This window comes from Euprymna scolopes, chromosome 12 (assembly GCF_053919585.1).
Source record: "Euprymna scolopes isolate OS-2025 chromosome 12, ASM5391958v1, whole genome shotgun sequence".
NCBI lineage: Eukaryota > Metazoa > Mollusca > Cephalopoda > Sepiida > Sepiolidae > Euprymna > Euprymna scolopes.
The window spans coordinates 106,182,798-106,197,797 of NC_136493.1; the positions used below are offsets into that span (position 1 = coordinate 106,182,798).

General features: G+C 31.0%; 1 protein-coding gene across 2 annotated transcripts in view; it reads left to right on the top strand.

The window, feature by feature from the left end:
• Positions 1-14,199, top strand: part of LOC145291447 (uncharacterized) — a 551,809-nt gene extending 537,610 nt beyond the window's left edge. For both annotated transcript variants that reach the window (XM_080137300.1, XM_080137301.1), the window contains exon 5: positions 13,748-14,199. In XM_080137300.1, coding sequence (XP_079993426.1) covers positions 13,748-13,798 — 51 coding nt within the window. In that variant the 3' untranslated portion in view covers positions 13,799-14,199. The remainder of the gene's footprint in view (positions 1-13,747) is intronic.
• Positions 14,200-15,000: the final 801 nt, after the last annotated feature.

The following is a 15,000-nucleotide window of genomic DNA, read 5'->3' on the forward strand; positions in this document are numbered from 1 at the left end:
AGTAAAAATGAATAATAGAAGTTATTATAGTTATATATTTATATACCAGCTAATTTATCAAGCACTACAAATCTTACAACGATTTACTCATGCCTCTTTTCTAATATATATAAAAACGTCACACTAAGATTAAAATTCAGAACGTGTTTTTATTATATAATATAAGGTTTATTAAAATAATATATATTGAAAGTATCCATACACTAAATATTAATTAATACTACTAAACGGGATAAATATTGTCCATTGCTATCTACCATATCGGTCTTATTTATATGCGAATTAAGCTTAATGCATTTTCTTAAGTTTACACCGTATATGCATGATATAGGGAGGAATAAAATTAGATCATTAAAAAATATTTTTTTTTGAAAAAACGAAACAGAGGACTGACGTCCGAGATCATTATGAAAAATGACTTTTCTGATTTGTTTACATTAGGCACCGCCAAAACTGGGGGGACAGGTCAGTACTTTTTGACGGACCGTCTTTTTAAAAATCTACCAAAAATCAGGTAATTATCCGATCAATACGAAATTTTCAGCGATTATTAGGAGAAGAATGAACTTTATAACAGTGTACTTATTTTTCATAAACGATATTTATATATATATATTTTTTGCTTACAAACCCCCCTTGTTTTGAAGTGGGAACAAATATGCTTAAAATAATCATCTGAAACTGAACAAAACATATTGTGTTGTTGTAAGGGACAGAATTATAGATTTAAAAAAAAAAAAAAAAGTGTTTGCATACCTTATTTTGACGTCTGAATATCAGAACTTCGATTGTGTTTAATTATCCCGCTTTTGAGTTTTGAAGTGTGAAATTCGGTGAATATGTTAAGTAAAATAATTAATTTAAGTTAAGCAAAACAAAAAAAAAAAATTTTTATATTTATACGAAAAAAGCCATTTTAAAATTTTTGATAAATAAATTAACAATTTCTTTTTAGCGAGCCGAATAATGCATGACCATTATTAAACAGAGCATGCTTTGAATAATCGATACAAAAAAAAAAATCGATAAATATTGTGCCCTTTGTGTTAAAAATAGCATCATTTTTTTTCGATCTCGTTTGAAAACGTTTGTCGCCTTTCGACTACGGTGGACCAAACTCGCTGAAATAATTTTTTTTTATTCTGCTTTAAATTGCCCCCTCCCCCCATTTTGGGGAGCCTGGCCCCCACACACATACACATTAAAAACCAAACTCATACAAATGGTCACCCATCTGGTACTGGCCAGCCTCAGCTTAATAATACATTGAAATTTTCGTCACTGAAAAATAAGTTTTTTTGGCCGGTTTAGTCTTCCATAGTTTTCGTCTCATCGAAAGAAAACGTAAACAGAGTCGATCTGAACTCTTCGGCGACGCGAAATATCTGGTTACATATATGAATAAGTGGAATTATTTGAAATTCAGGTACTTATATTATAATATTTTTGCATATTCTCTTAGAAAATCATCCTAAATCTTAGTTAGACAATAAATGAATAAATAAATTATTTCAAAAACCCTTTTTTTTAAATATTTAAGTACGTTTTTTGTGCAAGACAAAAAATAACAATTGTTAACTTTTTGGGAAAATTTAACATTTAAAATTGAATTAAAAATAGTAAAAAAAGTTTTACATTATTCTGTTTTCTATATGATAAAATTCAGGGTTTTATCTTTCTGGAAAAAAAAAAGTTACTCAGAAATAATGGATTTTAATAAATGTAATTTAGTTTTAAAAAACAACAACAACTTGATTTTGCGGCCATTTTTGGCGGTGCCTAGTTTACATGTTCAAACCTCTATCGTTGTCGCAACCTCTACTCTTATGCGTGTTCAATTTTCAACAACAATTATATTCCAATTTTTTGTTTCGTTTCTTTAAAACTCAACTTAAAACATTTCGGTAACATTTAGTTTACCCTCATGTCCAGTGTAAAACTACTTAATGTCATTTTTAAATATTCTTCACAAGCATGTAATTAAGTTAGGGATATGGAAAGCTTAAAGATATTATATTAAGACAACTATTTCCACTTTAATTGTGACTGCCATATGTTTGTAAAAATTATAATATTAAACGCGCTGACGAAATTCAAACGTGTATCCACTCATAATTTATACAGAACGACAATCTTTTAAATCAAACTCTTTTATCTAGCCTTAGACAGTGTATTTTGACGACATAAATGTTTAACAAAAACTAAAAAAAATAGCAGCGCAACTAATATTATCAATCGTGTTAAGCTTTGACAACTCTATTAAAGTCCTCCACCAATTCTGAGTCTAGATATTTTAAATTTTTACTGTAGATTATTTTGATATGTATCAAACCTTTTCATTCAATAAATGGCCTAAAACAATAAATGTTACGATTTATTAATTGGGGTCAAAGTTTGGAAAAAGTTGACTTCTCCGACAATTTTTGGTCTAAACAATTGAAATGTTGCATAATAAGTATTCAGACATAGGGCAAGCTTTTGAATCGGTTTTTGTATATAACTTGTGTGTCAAGGAGTCAAAGATCTTACCTTTGCTGTCTCTAGCAAATTATTCGGCCTCTTCTCGGTATACATCTTTTTTAATTTTTCATAAAGAGTATTTAGACATGCAGAAAGTTCTTAATAAGTGTTTAAGCAAAACTTTGGTTGCCAAAAGATGAAAGTTGAAAGAGTTCACCTTTGCAGACTCCTCCAAAAACCTGGGTCTAAACACTTTAATGTTAGAAATATGGAACCTGGACGTAAGCCCAATTTTAATATATATATATATATATATATATATATATATATATATATATATATATATATTGTGTACAGAAAGTTGTTAGATGAGACAAATCATTGGTACCGTCGGTTTTAAGCCCGATAATAAGGACCGTTTTAGGTACCCTTATGAAGCTCTCTTCAGCCAATATTCGTCTCTGGTGTTTTGATCAGTTGATATAGCTGGCCGACTAATATCACTATTTCTTTTAGATACCGCATTGCGCATCTTGAAGTATTCGAGGTTGAACCGTCCGATTAAAACCATTCCTTCCTCACGATGGCTCTCAGATAATTGTTTAGAAGGCCACACCTTTGCGCATAAGAAACTCTCACTGTTCAATCTTCGAAGAAGTACTAGCCCTAACGTTAAATATTCGTAAATCTGCATAAACACAAATATGAATAAATGTTGACCTACTAGATTTTACTTACATTCTACGTATATTTAACAAAATAAAAACAAAATATTTACTTTATTTAACTGTTATTTATTTATTCATTTTTCTGACCTTCAATGTGTAAGACTATTTTGGGTAACCCTGTATCAAAAATGAAAAGGAAATGTAAAATATACGTCAATAAACAATTTTTGGTTAATCATTGTTATTTTAATGATAAAAAAGCAGACCTATATATATAATACTGTTTCGAGGTTTCGTTTTGTGATTAGTTTTACTGGTAAGCCATGTTTTTTTTTTTTCAATTCTGATTTAATATTTTCTACAATTTCTATTCTATGATTTAAATATTTTATTACATTAGATGGAATTAATATGTGTTTATATCTTTTTTCGATTCGGAACTTTTTAACAACTGGTGCATCATATTCCAATCAGATTTATAAAACGATACACATAATTCCATATTGCATATTTTAATGATCATCGACCGTCTATTTTATATAGCATGTAGAATGAAAAATTAATTCCGCTAATGAGTAAGGGAGACATTTAGAAAAATATAAATATGCATACATTTCACATTTTATTGGTGAGTTTACAGATTAAATGCAGTGTTAAAAAGCTTAATTTTTAATACAGGGTGGCTCCCGCCCCCCCAAAAAAAAACAGAGGGCATTCAATTGTTTTTCTGAACATTTTACAGTAAACAGAGAAAAAAAGGCCAAAGAGCCTAGTGTTTTGATGTGAGGTTTTGAGTATAATAAACTAGTTATTATCCAAGTTTCATTTCATTCGAACAAAACACTAACACACGGGACCTAATTATAGTTGGGGCCCGTTTTATTTGGGTCACGCTCTTTACAAAATGACCTAACTCTTGTGGTAGTTTTATTATTTCCGAATGTGTACTTATTTTTCCTTAGCAATTTAATTAGTTAAACACTAGCATAATTGATATTTTTAGTGCATATATAAAAGTTCGTATGCACATATATGTATGTGCTTATGTATGCGCGTCTGTACAAGTGTTCATATACTGCTTACACATGCATATATATATATATATATATATATATATATATATATAAGGTTTAAAAAACCGTTTAAACCTCATATAATTATAAATAATCTTAGTATGTTTCTTTATTGTTGGGCTAATTTAAAAATGTATTATTAAATATCAGTCTAGCAATAATAGTTACAAGAATTGCCCAAGATTACTGTACATATTGATCAGTCTTAAAATATTTTACTATGTTGCAAGAAATCTGAATTCAGCCTATCTGATTTAATATCAATAATATGTTATAATACCACATCTGAACAACAGGAAGAGTGACGTGTTACATGAGGGCAAAACAACAATTCTATCGAATGATGGAAAACACGCGCATAAAAATATCACTCGCCTAAACTTTCACAATTGTATTGAAAAGTGAAATGAGGAAATTTTCAGCCATGAATCTGTATTTCATGTCGTCAGGATTCTATTTTAGGAGCATAAGAATCACAACTTCTGATCGTTTCTATCATTTGTTATCAATGTAGATATGGCAGGTATATAGAGTCAATGAAACACTAACGAACATGGCTGTGTTTCTTGAAACTCTAATATGACAAAAATATTATATCGTAATTGGGATTTGGCTGGATGTGTATATATTGTTTATATAAAATAGAATGGCCACGTAACAAATGCTCTGCTGCTTTAATAGGCTTTCTCATAAGGAGGAAGTTCCATGGGAATATAAAATTCCCAGGCAGTCGCCAGTCGCCAGTCGCATGGATTCCGTGGACGTGTTTTAAATGCTCTTTATCCGTATGTATTTCAGAGCTTAATGCTTCTCAAATAAGATGGGGGAGGTATTTATGTTACATGCGATGCAAAATTGAAAATCAGATGGGAATTTAAAAAATATTTTATATAGAGGCATCATGGAAGAGTGTATGTGATTGATCATTGCCGATTTATAATATATATGTGTAGGTGAATGTAAACTCTAATGGGGATGTGAGAGTATGACTAATAAAAATTATTATTAACATTTTAATAAACATACAAATAATAATAAAATAATAATAATAATAAACATAATTAGTTAGTAACATTTGAATCCTTTTCCAACAAATACAGGAGACTAAACCTACCTATTATTTCTAAGCGAAACTGCAATTGGACAGACTATTTCCCTAGAGGAGTTCGTAATTAAAGGATACTCTAACTTAACTTCCAAATCTGACTCTCGAGATCGCCATGGTCATGGAATATGTGCCTATATATTAAAATGGCTTTCCATGTTGAAGGGGCATGTATAGAGGAGATCTTAACCTAACCTATATGTCCTTCCGGGTTGCACTTGCTCACACTACTGGGTTTATATTTGCTCTCTATCGCCCCCACATTAACGGAGTTACTATCTTTAAAAGCATATCTGAGAAAATTGACCACGTTCTATCTGCTTATCCTTCAGCTAATATTCACTTATGTGGAGGCTTTAATGTTCACAATGTGGAATAGTTAACACACTCACAAAAGGCCGATTATGAGGTGAGGTGCTGTCACGATTTCTCCATTGCTTATTTGCTCACTCAGATTGTTCACGACCCCAACTTGCCCTGAACTATTTTCAGTTTTTTTCTGTCTCCACTTTGATCTTTCGACCACTCTTTTCTATCAACTAAGTTAAAAATTAAATGTATAAGTCCTCAGAATTAACTCTTCATCGTTCAGTATATGCATACTCTACGGCTGACTGGGATAGCTTCCGTACATTTATATCAGATCTACCTCTGTGTTCCATGTTTAAAAAGTGTGTGTCCTATATAGTAGTATACCAAACAGAATTGTTAATTGTAGGTATAGACTGCTTCATACCCCGGAAATAGTTCCAACAAAACCTAACAGCCAGCCATGGTTCTCTCCAGAATGTTCTGCTGTCATTGCGCACAGAAACAACTTTTTCGATTTCTTCCAACGTAATAGATGTATGGAGACTAAAGCCGCTTTCAGGACTGCCGCGACCATTGTAAGAACGTAATAAAGAACGCAAGATAGGTTTATGCTCAGTCCCTCGAGACCAAAGTAGCTGAGTAGCGACTTGGATCCAACCAGTGTTGGCAAATAGCAAAACAGAGTCCTGTACATATGCGTGTGCTCTATCCCAACTATAATCAATGGACTTAAGGTAATCTCGTCAGCATCAGAAAAGCGAAAGTATTTGCCAAGAACTCTGCAGCTAATCCTACCCTTTGCCATCGAAGCTTGCAACCACAAATATTTGCTCCTTTATCAGTCTAAGTTATATACAGATATATGTACGTGATGTTGGCAAGCTAATCAACAATCTTAATTCCAGTAAAGAAACCGTCCCTGATGGTATTCCAATTATAGTACTCAAAAATCTTCAACCAGAACTAGCACCCATACTTAAAGAAACCGTTTAAACGTTGTCTTAATGAGAATTGCTCCCCATCACCCTCGATAATCTCATCAGTATACCCTATATGTAAGAATTCAGGTGATCGCTCATATCCCTCTACTGTGCGTCATGAGTATTCTGCTGGAATATGTGTTAAATAGAGAAGTAATCGACCATCCCAGCAAAAGGAACCTTCTTATTGACACACATTCTGATTTCCGTTTTGCTAGATCTACAGCATATGTGCTTACAGTTATATCTCATAGGATTAGCGAATATCTCGTCGAAGGCTACCTTTCAAGGGCAATTGCTCTTGGCATAACAAATGTATTTGATAGGGTATTGCATAAAGGTTTACTTCACAAGATCTCCAGCTATGGTATAACTGGAAATGACTTCTCAATTATTGAATCATTTCCCTCTGGTAGGTTCATAAGAGTAGCAGTTGTTCGGCAAAATCAGAAGCTCACAGTATCAATGTTGGAGTTCCTCAGGGGTCAATCCTGTGCCCAGCTCACTTCATGATCTACATTAATCACATCCTTACTTCATTCGTAGACATTTATGCTGATGCCACTACCATCTATTGTAGCTCATCTATGACCCTAAACGACCAATTTATCTCCAGTTCTCTCTCCCCTTATGTTGAGTACGTAAAGCAATGAGGAAAGAAGTGGCTGGTTATTTTTGTGCATGTAAAACCCAGCTTCTATCTTTACATAGTCAACGCTGTGATCTTTATATGGCATCAATTGTATTGAATAACTCTCGCCTTGAGGAGTCCTCATCTTTTGAAAGCTTCTGAGCTTGATCTTTACTTCTGATCTGGAATGGAGCACGTACATCAAATCTGTTGCCAAGGACCGAGGATTAATGGTGGGATAGTTCTATCGATCCAGTAGATAGCTCACTGCTAATGCAATTCTCTCTATATATACGAGCTAGGTACGTCCATGGATGGAGTACTGTTGCCGCATCTGGGCAGGAGCTGAGCGAAAGGACTTGTCCTGCTTGGATAAAGTTCAAAATAGACTTCGTAGCCGGGTAGATGTCCTTTTCTCTTCCTTGCAACCTCTATCTCACAGAATGGATGTTGCGAGATTTTCCCTGCTTTATCGTTATTTTCATGGCAAGTGCTCGAGTGGGCCTCAATCCATATTCTACCTCGGGTAACTTTCACTAGAAACACTCGTCTAGTTGAAAACACTATCAATAATTCCCCCCACTCTTTCTCTGTGCGTAAACGTAAACATAGATTTAATGAACAAAGCTTTTTTTTCTTAGAAGTGCTCGCCTGTAAATCTTTCGTCAATGTTCCTGCTTTCAAGTTGACTACAACCTGCTTGTCTTCAACTCCAACGTAAACAAGCTCTTGATGAGGTGTTCCCTTTAAGATAAGAAAGTTACCGAATTTCCATTACATTCGATTATTATATCGGCTACTTCACTACTGTACACTATTTAACACTTACCCTCGAGGGGGTTCTGTGCCTTGATAAGTGGTGATGCCTATGTAACAAGAAATACATTGGAGGATTATCCAAAATAAGCTAAATGGTATAGATTAAGGCAAATGTTAAGTCAGATAATAAAAATAATAATAATAATAATAATAATATATTACACTGTTAAGCATGCACAAATCGAGTCTTATGTAAGTGGAGATAAGATGATGCGCATATGACCGAATAAGAGAAATTGCCTAAAATGTGAAATAGTAGGATAATATATAAAAGTGGGTGATTACGTGAAAGGAAACAAAAAAGGAGAATGTCGTATTACGAAGTTAATGTTAAGAGAAAAAAAAAGACGTAAATGAATAAAGACGGTGAAAAATATAAAATATGTGATAAAAGCTATGGCCATAATAGTGTGAAATAAAGTGAAATAAAATAATATGCAGTAAAATGTATAGGGACTAAATGCAATAAACTATATAAAAACCAATAAATCTAAAAGGTTTAGATAAAAACATTATATGAAAGTAAACTGCGAGGGAAAAATAAAATTAAATTAAATTACGTAACATAACATAAAATAATGACAAACTTAAAAATAAATAATAAAAAGTTGAGAACGAACGGAGATAGAATAATTAAAATTAAAATAAGTTCAAGCATATATATATATATATATATATATATATATATATATATATATATATACATGCATATATATATACATGTCTATATATATATATACATGTCTATATATATATGCATGTCTATATATATATATATATATATATATATATATATATATATATATATATATATATATATATATAGTAATTTATAAAATATATATGGCGATCGATTAAGCTACACTGAATATTCGGCATTTAATCCACTCTAGGATTCCTCAGGCTTGTGCGCGAATTCTGTGGTTGTTTATCGTTTTTATATGGTCCTCTTCTATTGAGAATTTAGCTAGCCAATCAGCTTTCTAGTATCCACCGCGCCCCTTCCTATCAGCCAATAGGCATGTATTTTACCGGACAAAGGATCTGTTTTAAAGCAACATTCATGTTCTTTTTTGCTAGTTTATATATATATATATATATATATATATATATATATATATATATATATATATATATATATATGCACATATATATATACATATATATATAATTACAAATGCATGTGAGATTGTTTATGTATATCCATGTGTATTTAATTTATTTATTTATTTATTTTCTATTGTTTTTGTTAGTTTAAAAACTTTTAAAGCAACAGAACAAAAACAAATAAATAAATTAAATAACATGAATATACATAAACGATCACACATATATTAATATAATAATTTTAATATATATATACACATATATATAATGAAACAATGATTTAAGCAAACTAACATAGCCAATTATTTTACCACTTTCAAGCGTTAAGGTTATGTATTTCTGGTGTGTAGGCAGAACGTCAACGGGCTGATATATAAAACTATAACATTACGTCTTTATTATCGATTACGGTAAAGGATAATTCGTATTAAGATGGGGATGCACACATTGTAATTCGAAAGGTTGGTTTCTGTCCGCTCATTTCTTTACAAGTACGATATATCAAACTTGTTAAGAACTGCGCGTATTTGTGACCACCAGAAAGGCAATTCTAATGATGGTATTGTCACTGAAACTACGCCGGGATGTCGTTAATTCGGTCTTTGTGTTTCACTAGTCTAACATAACTTCGATTACACCTGCGCAATATTTTGCCGATAATGGTTTTGCAAACTTTTGATTTTTTATCACAATTACAAGCATGTTTCTTTTTGACAGAGGTTCTTGTAAAATTTATCATTTGTAATCAAATGATTTTTTTGTATATTCGGTAATCATGTTTGTTTTTTAAATGCAAGTTTTTTCTTAGGCGAACGTCTATAAACACTGCCTAAGCATTACGATGTCAAATATTCAAATAGCAAGTTGCTATAATCGATACGGCATGCGCATGCTGTTTGTCAAAAATGATTTATAATGAAAGATAATATCTAAAAAGACAGCAATATATTTCCTTTCATTTTGTTATTGGGGGGTACGCAAAATATTCTTCAGAAAATGTACACACGCCCGAGTTTCTAGCCTCTTACAAAATATGAACGCATCATGTACTATATATTTTTCAAATGAAATATTTTATATTATTTAAATCATATTCTATGAGGTATTTATGTAGTACACCCCTTTTTCTGGAAAATGTAATTTCTGTATGTAGTAATTGATTTTCATATAATAAAAAAAATACATTACACGTAGGGTAACAATATTCATTAAACTAACTTGTTGAAGTTCTCCTAATCTCATAATATATAATCAACCAAATAAAGGTTTTGAGTATGAACATATGTTATATTTGTAGGAGTATTATTAAATGTGCAGTCTTAGCGTCTTAGAGTCTTAGATACTCTTATTGAGAGAGAGTTTTATTAAGAGATGTTGCTGTTGAGAGAGATGTTGTTGCGTTCTGTGTTCGTGTTATGAAGAGATTCATATATATATGAAATGGTCATACTTAGAAGTGTTAGTGGGGAGGTAGTGTTGAGACAGTCTTAGTGTTCACATTGTGTATGTAAAGACATTTTAAAACACATGATATAGAAGACATATAATGACAATTTCCACTTTACTTTTTTCGTAGAATTACAACACAATGACGACGTTTATAAAACCACATGCTGGGTTTATTTCCATGGACCGGCCGGTGGCTTTGCTTTCAGGAATTCAAAGTTTCACATTCTATTTTTTAAAGGTGACCGTCTCGCTTCTAGACGTTTGACTCCCAAATCCAGACTATCGTCTGTCGTCCTCAGACTACCTTTGACTCTCTCCCAGACTCTCTCCGCTTAACTCTAAAGTTTCTAACTATATCGAGAACTTCCCATTTTCCATGACGTAATACACATGTTAAACCATGTGTCTTCTTTCACGGGTTCTGGAAATGCTTGCCCAAAACTTTTTTATTTGTTTACAAAAGGAATTTTTACATATATTCCCAGTAACCTATATTTCCAATATGTTAAAAACATGTTTATTAAATTATCTTATTGTTGCATTTCTTAATTGTTTTTCAGAACAGAATTGACAATGCACATTCTTTTCTTAAAACTATTTTATCTCTAAGCTAAACAATGGTTTGTTTTTTACATTCCATTTGCTAATTCTCTCTCGTAATCTATTCCTAAACCTAAATTACGAGGTTCGAATTTCATCTATTCTATTTCATTTTCATTTTAACTAAATCTCTCTATTTTCCTACTTACAGTAGAAGGGGACAGCCCTTATTATGTAACACATAAACAATTTTGAAAAAAAAACGATTATTTTAAACACAAATTGGCACAATTATTTATTTACAAGATAATATGAGTTTAATAAATGGTATGCACTTCAGTTACGAATCCTACTTAATAAAAAAAAACAGTGTAAGTTAAATAACTATATGTATATTATGAGCAAACTGTGCATAAAATTCACTGTCGGATCCTCCTGAGTTTAATTAATCTCTCCAGACTGGATTTGCCATAACGGTCGAAAGGTATACACATTATATTATAAAACTGATTTTATCGTTTGAAATTGAAAATAGAGAGAGAGAGAGATGCAGAGAGAGAGAGAGAAGCATACTTCACTTAAATACGGCACAATCACGTGTACGCACCAGTTCTCGATAGAATACTGAAGTTAAGCAATATTGAGCCTAGCCAGTCTTAGATGGGTAACTACTTTGGGTGGGGTCGGTTCTGTATATGCCTTCCTGGGAAAGATGGGCGTGAGACTAGCACCATCAGCCTGAAAAAGAAGTCCTAGCTACAAAAGCATCTACAAAGTTGTAGATGGCCTATGCTGCTCCGAGGTCTCAAGGCTATGGATGGGTGACCAAATTTCTTATTTTAAGACGTGTTAGTTTCCACATAACAAATACACTGTGTCTTTTTATAGAGAATATATAATAGTTGATGTAGGCTTGCTGGCATTCAGGTAAATTGTTCTAGAAAATATGTTCATTGATTTTCATTATAGATACACCCATGTACGTGGCTCGCCATACTTATTAAAGATTTTAATATATTGACATTATCAAAGTACTAGGTAACCCACTACTAGTAATTTAACAACTGAAATCCGAAAGTTTTCATTTAGTTTATGTGCGGAAATTAATTCACTTTTTGTATCATTCATGCTAATATTAATTATATGAAAAATAATTTAATAATAGTGGGTATGTAGTAAATATTATAACCAAAAACACAATATATAAGATACATTTGCACAGCTTAAAACCCTTCAAACGGGCATATAAATAAACTCATGTTAGTACTTATTAGTAAAAAGATATCTATCACATTAATATGATTGAAAGAACTGCTCGAACAGAAAAATATTTTACATGTTTGATCGATTGAAGTAAAACGGAAAGTGATCACACTCAAAAAACGTTATACAATCAGGAATACATTAGCACATCTTAACGTCTTGTACATAATCTTAGAAATGTGCATATTCTGTCTGGAAACCGATTTCTCATGCAGCAGTTTATAAGTTTTATAACTAAATTACCCACGTACTTCACCATTGAGTAACTCTGCAACACACAAACACCCAATACGTTTAAACAGTTCATTATTAGCGATTAAATACACATATAGATTTTTGTAAACCTAACAATGGTATATTGTTTTGGAAATAGTTTCAGAAAAATATACTAACAGGTAAGTAGACACAGTAGAAAAAAAAGGCTTCTACGTCAAGTAAATTTTACAAATAGCGCATGCCAAAGCAGATTTCAGAACGATTCTAATATATTGCCTTAAGATACAGATTTTGCTAAATCTCAGCATGTAAAATAGCATTCCTTTCATTTAAAATACGATGGATTTGGACTAGAATACTCTTGACAAATCAGCACTTAGAACAGCTACAATAAACCCTAATGAATTCAAAGACGATTAAAGTGCATTAATCCTAATACAAATATTAAAAGACTAATAAGTATTACGTATTCTCTAATCTATCTCCCTAACCTCTGCCAATATTGCGTTCATCTTTGTGTGTATATGTATATATATATATATATATATATATATATATATATATATATATATATATATATATATATATATCCCTCTATATATATGTATGGAAGATATACATGCCTGCAATTATAAATATATACATCTACACAAACACACACACACCCATATATATATATATATATATATATATATATATATATATGTATGTGTGTGTTTATGTATGTATGGATGGATGGATGGATGGATGTGTGTGTATGTATGTATACCGGAATTTAAAGTAATTGTGTCGACTAGCTAAAAGTGTTCTTTTACCAACCACTTATGTAAAGAGCTCCTTTCTCTAGTAAGCGTATTTCCCCCCGTATTTTGCGCAATTACCCAATATATATATATATATATATATATATATATATATATGTGTGTGTGTGTGTATGTATATATATGCATATATATATGCATGTATCTATACATATATGTATATATATATGTATGCATCTATATATGTGTGTATATATATATATATATAGTATTTGTTTTCATTGTATATATGCGTAGATTTTATGTTATATTGAGTATTGCTGTCTTATTAAATCATTATTTTTTTTATTTTATATTTTGCAGAGAAAAAAACTGACCTTAGACCTCTTGAGGGATAATCCTGCCAAAAAATAATGATATGAACCACAATAATCTCATAGAACTGCTTCAAACAAAAAGATGGAAAATGATGCTGAGAATTATATCAGGGCGAGAAGGATGCCAATGCGAACGATATTAGTTGTACTTGATGGATGATTTCATGCTTTTGTAATCTTACTAAAACTGCGCCATCATTAACGATGGGGCAATGTTTGGCCTTTTCTATTAAGAATTTACTGCTGTACGTTTCATGGACTCTAAAAGAAGGCAATGCAGTAGCAGCGAACCAGAAAACAAACGGCAGATTTTCAGAAAATTAAAATATATACAAAAAATAATTAAAAACATACTTACTAAATTATCTTATAAACATGAAAAAAAACGACAGAAAATGAGAAAATAACTATAAAATATTACACACATCATACCAATCAGCTGATATATTTCATTGTTTTATTTATTTTTAACTACCCGCATATTTATTTTTTCAGTTTCCAAATACATATACATATCCATCTATATCAATATATATTCTCTAACAAAATCACTAACACATATAGTTATATAAATATACGTATGTATATATGTATGTGTTTGAAATTGGAAATTACTAATTTTTTTTGTTTTTATTGTAATTTGTTAATACAAATCCAAAAAACACAAAGAAAGTAATTAATCAACTCAAATCGCCGTATTTTACGCGTGATATCTTTAGGAAGAGGGTCAAGAGAGGATGAAAATAATTTGAAAAATACAAACATTGACGAATTAATCCATTTGAAACTCTGCCGCATTATATCTAAAGATATGGACACAGGAAATACAAACTTATTGTTAAAAAATATAAAATAATATATATATATAAAAATTTACACCAGTTTTTTACTATTATTAATTGTATATATGCATTAAGTTGAAAGCACACGCCTGCTACATATTGAGCATACACACACACACGCACGCACACACACGCATATATATATATATATATATATATATATATATATATATATATATATATATATATATATATATATATATGCGTGTATGTGTCTATGTTTGTGCCTGAGTACACGGAGGTTACTTGAGAATATATATATATATATATATATATATATATACATATACATGTATATATATATATATATGTATATATATTCATATATATACACGATTGTATATATATATAATAGTATATATATTTATATATACGTATATACAAATATATATATATA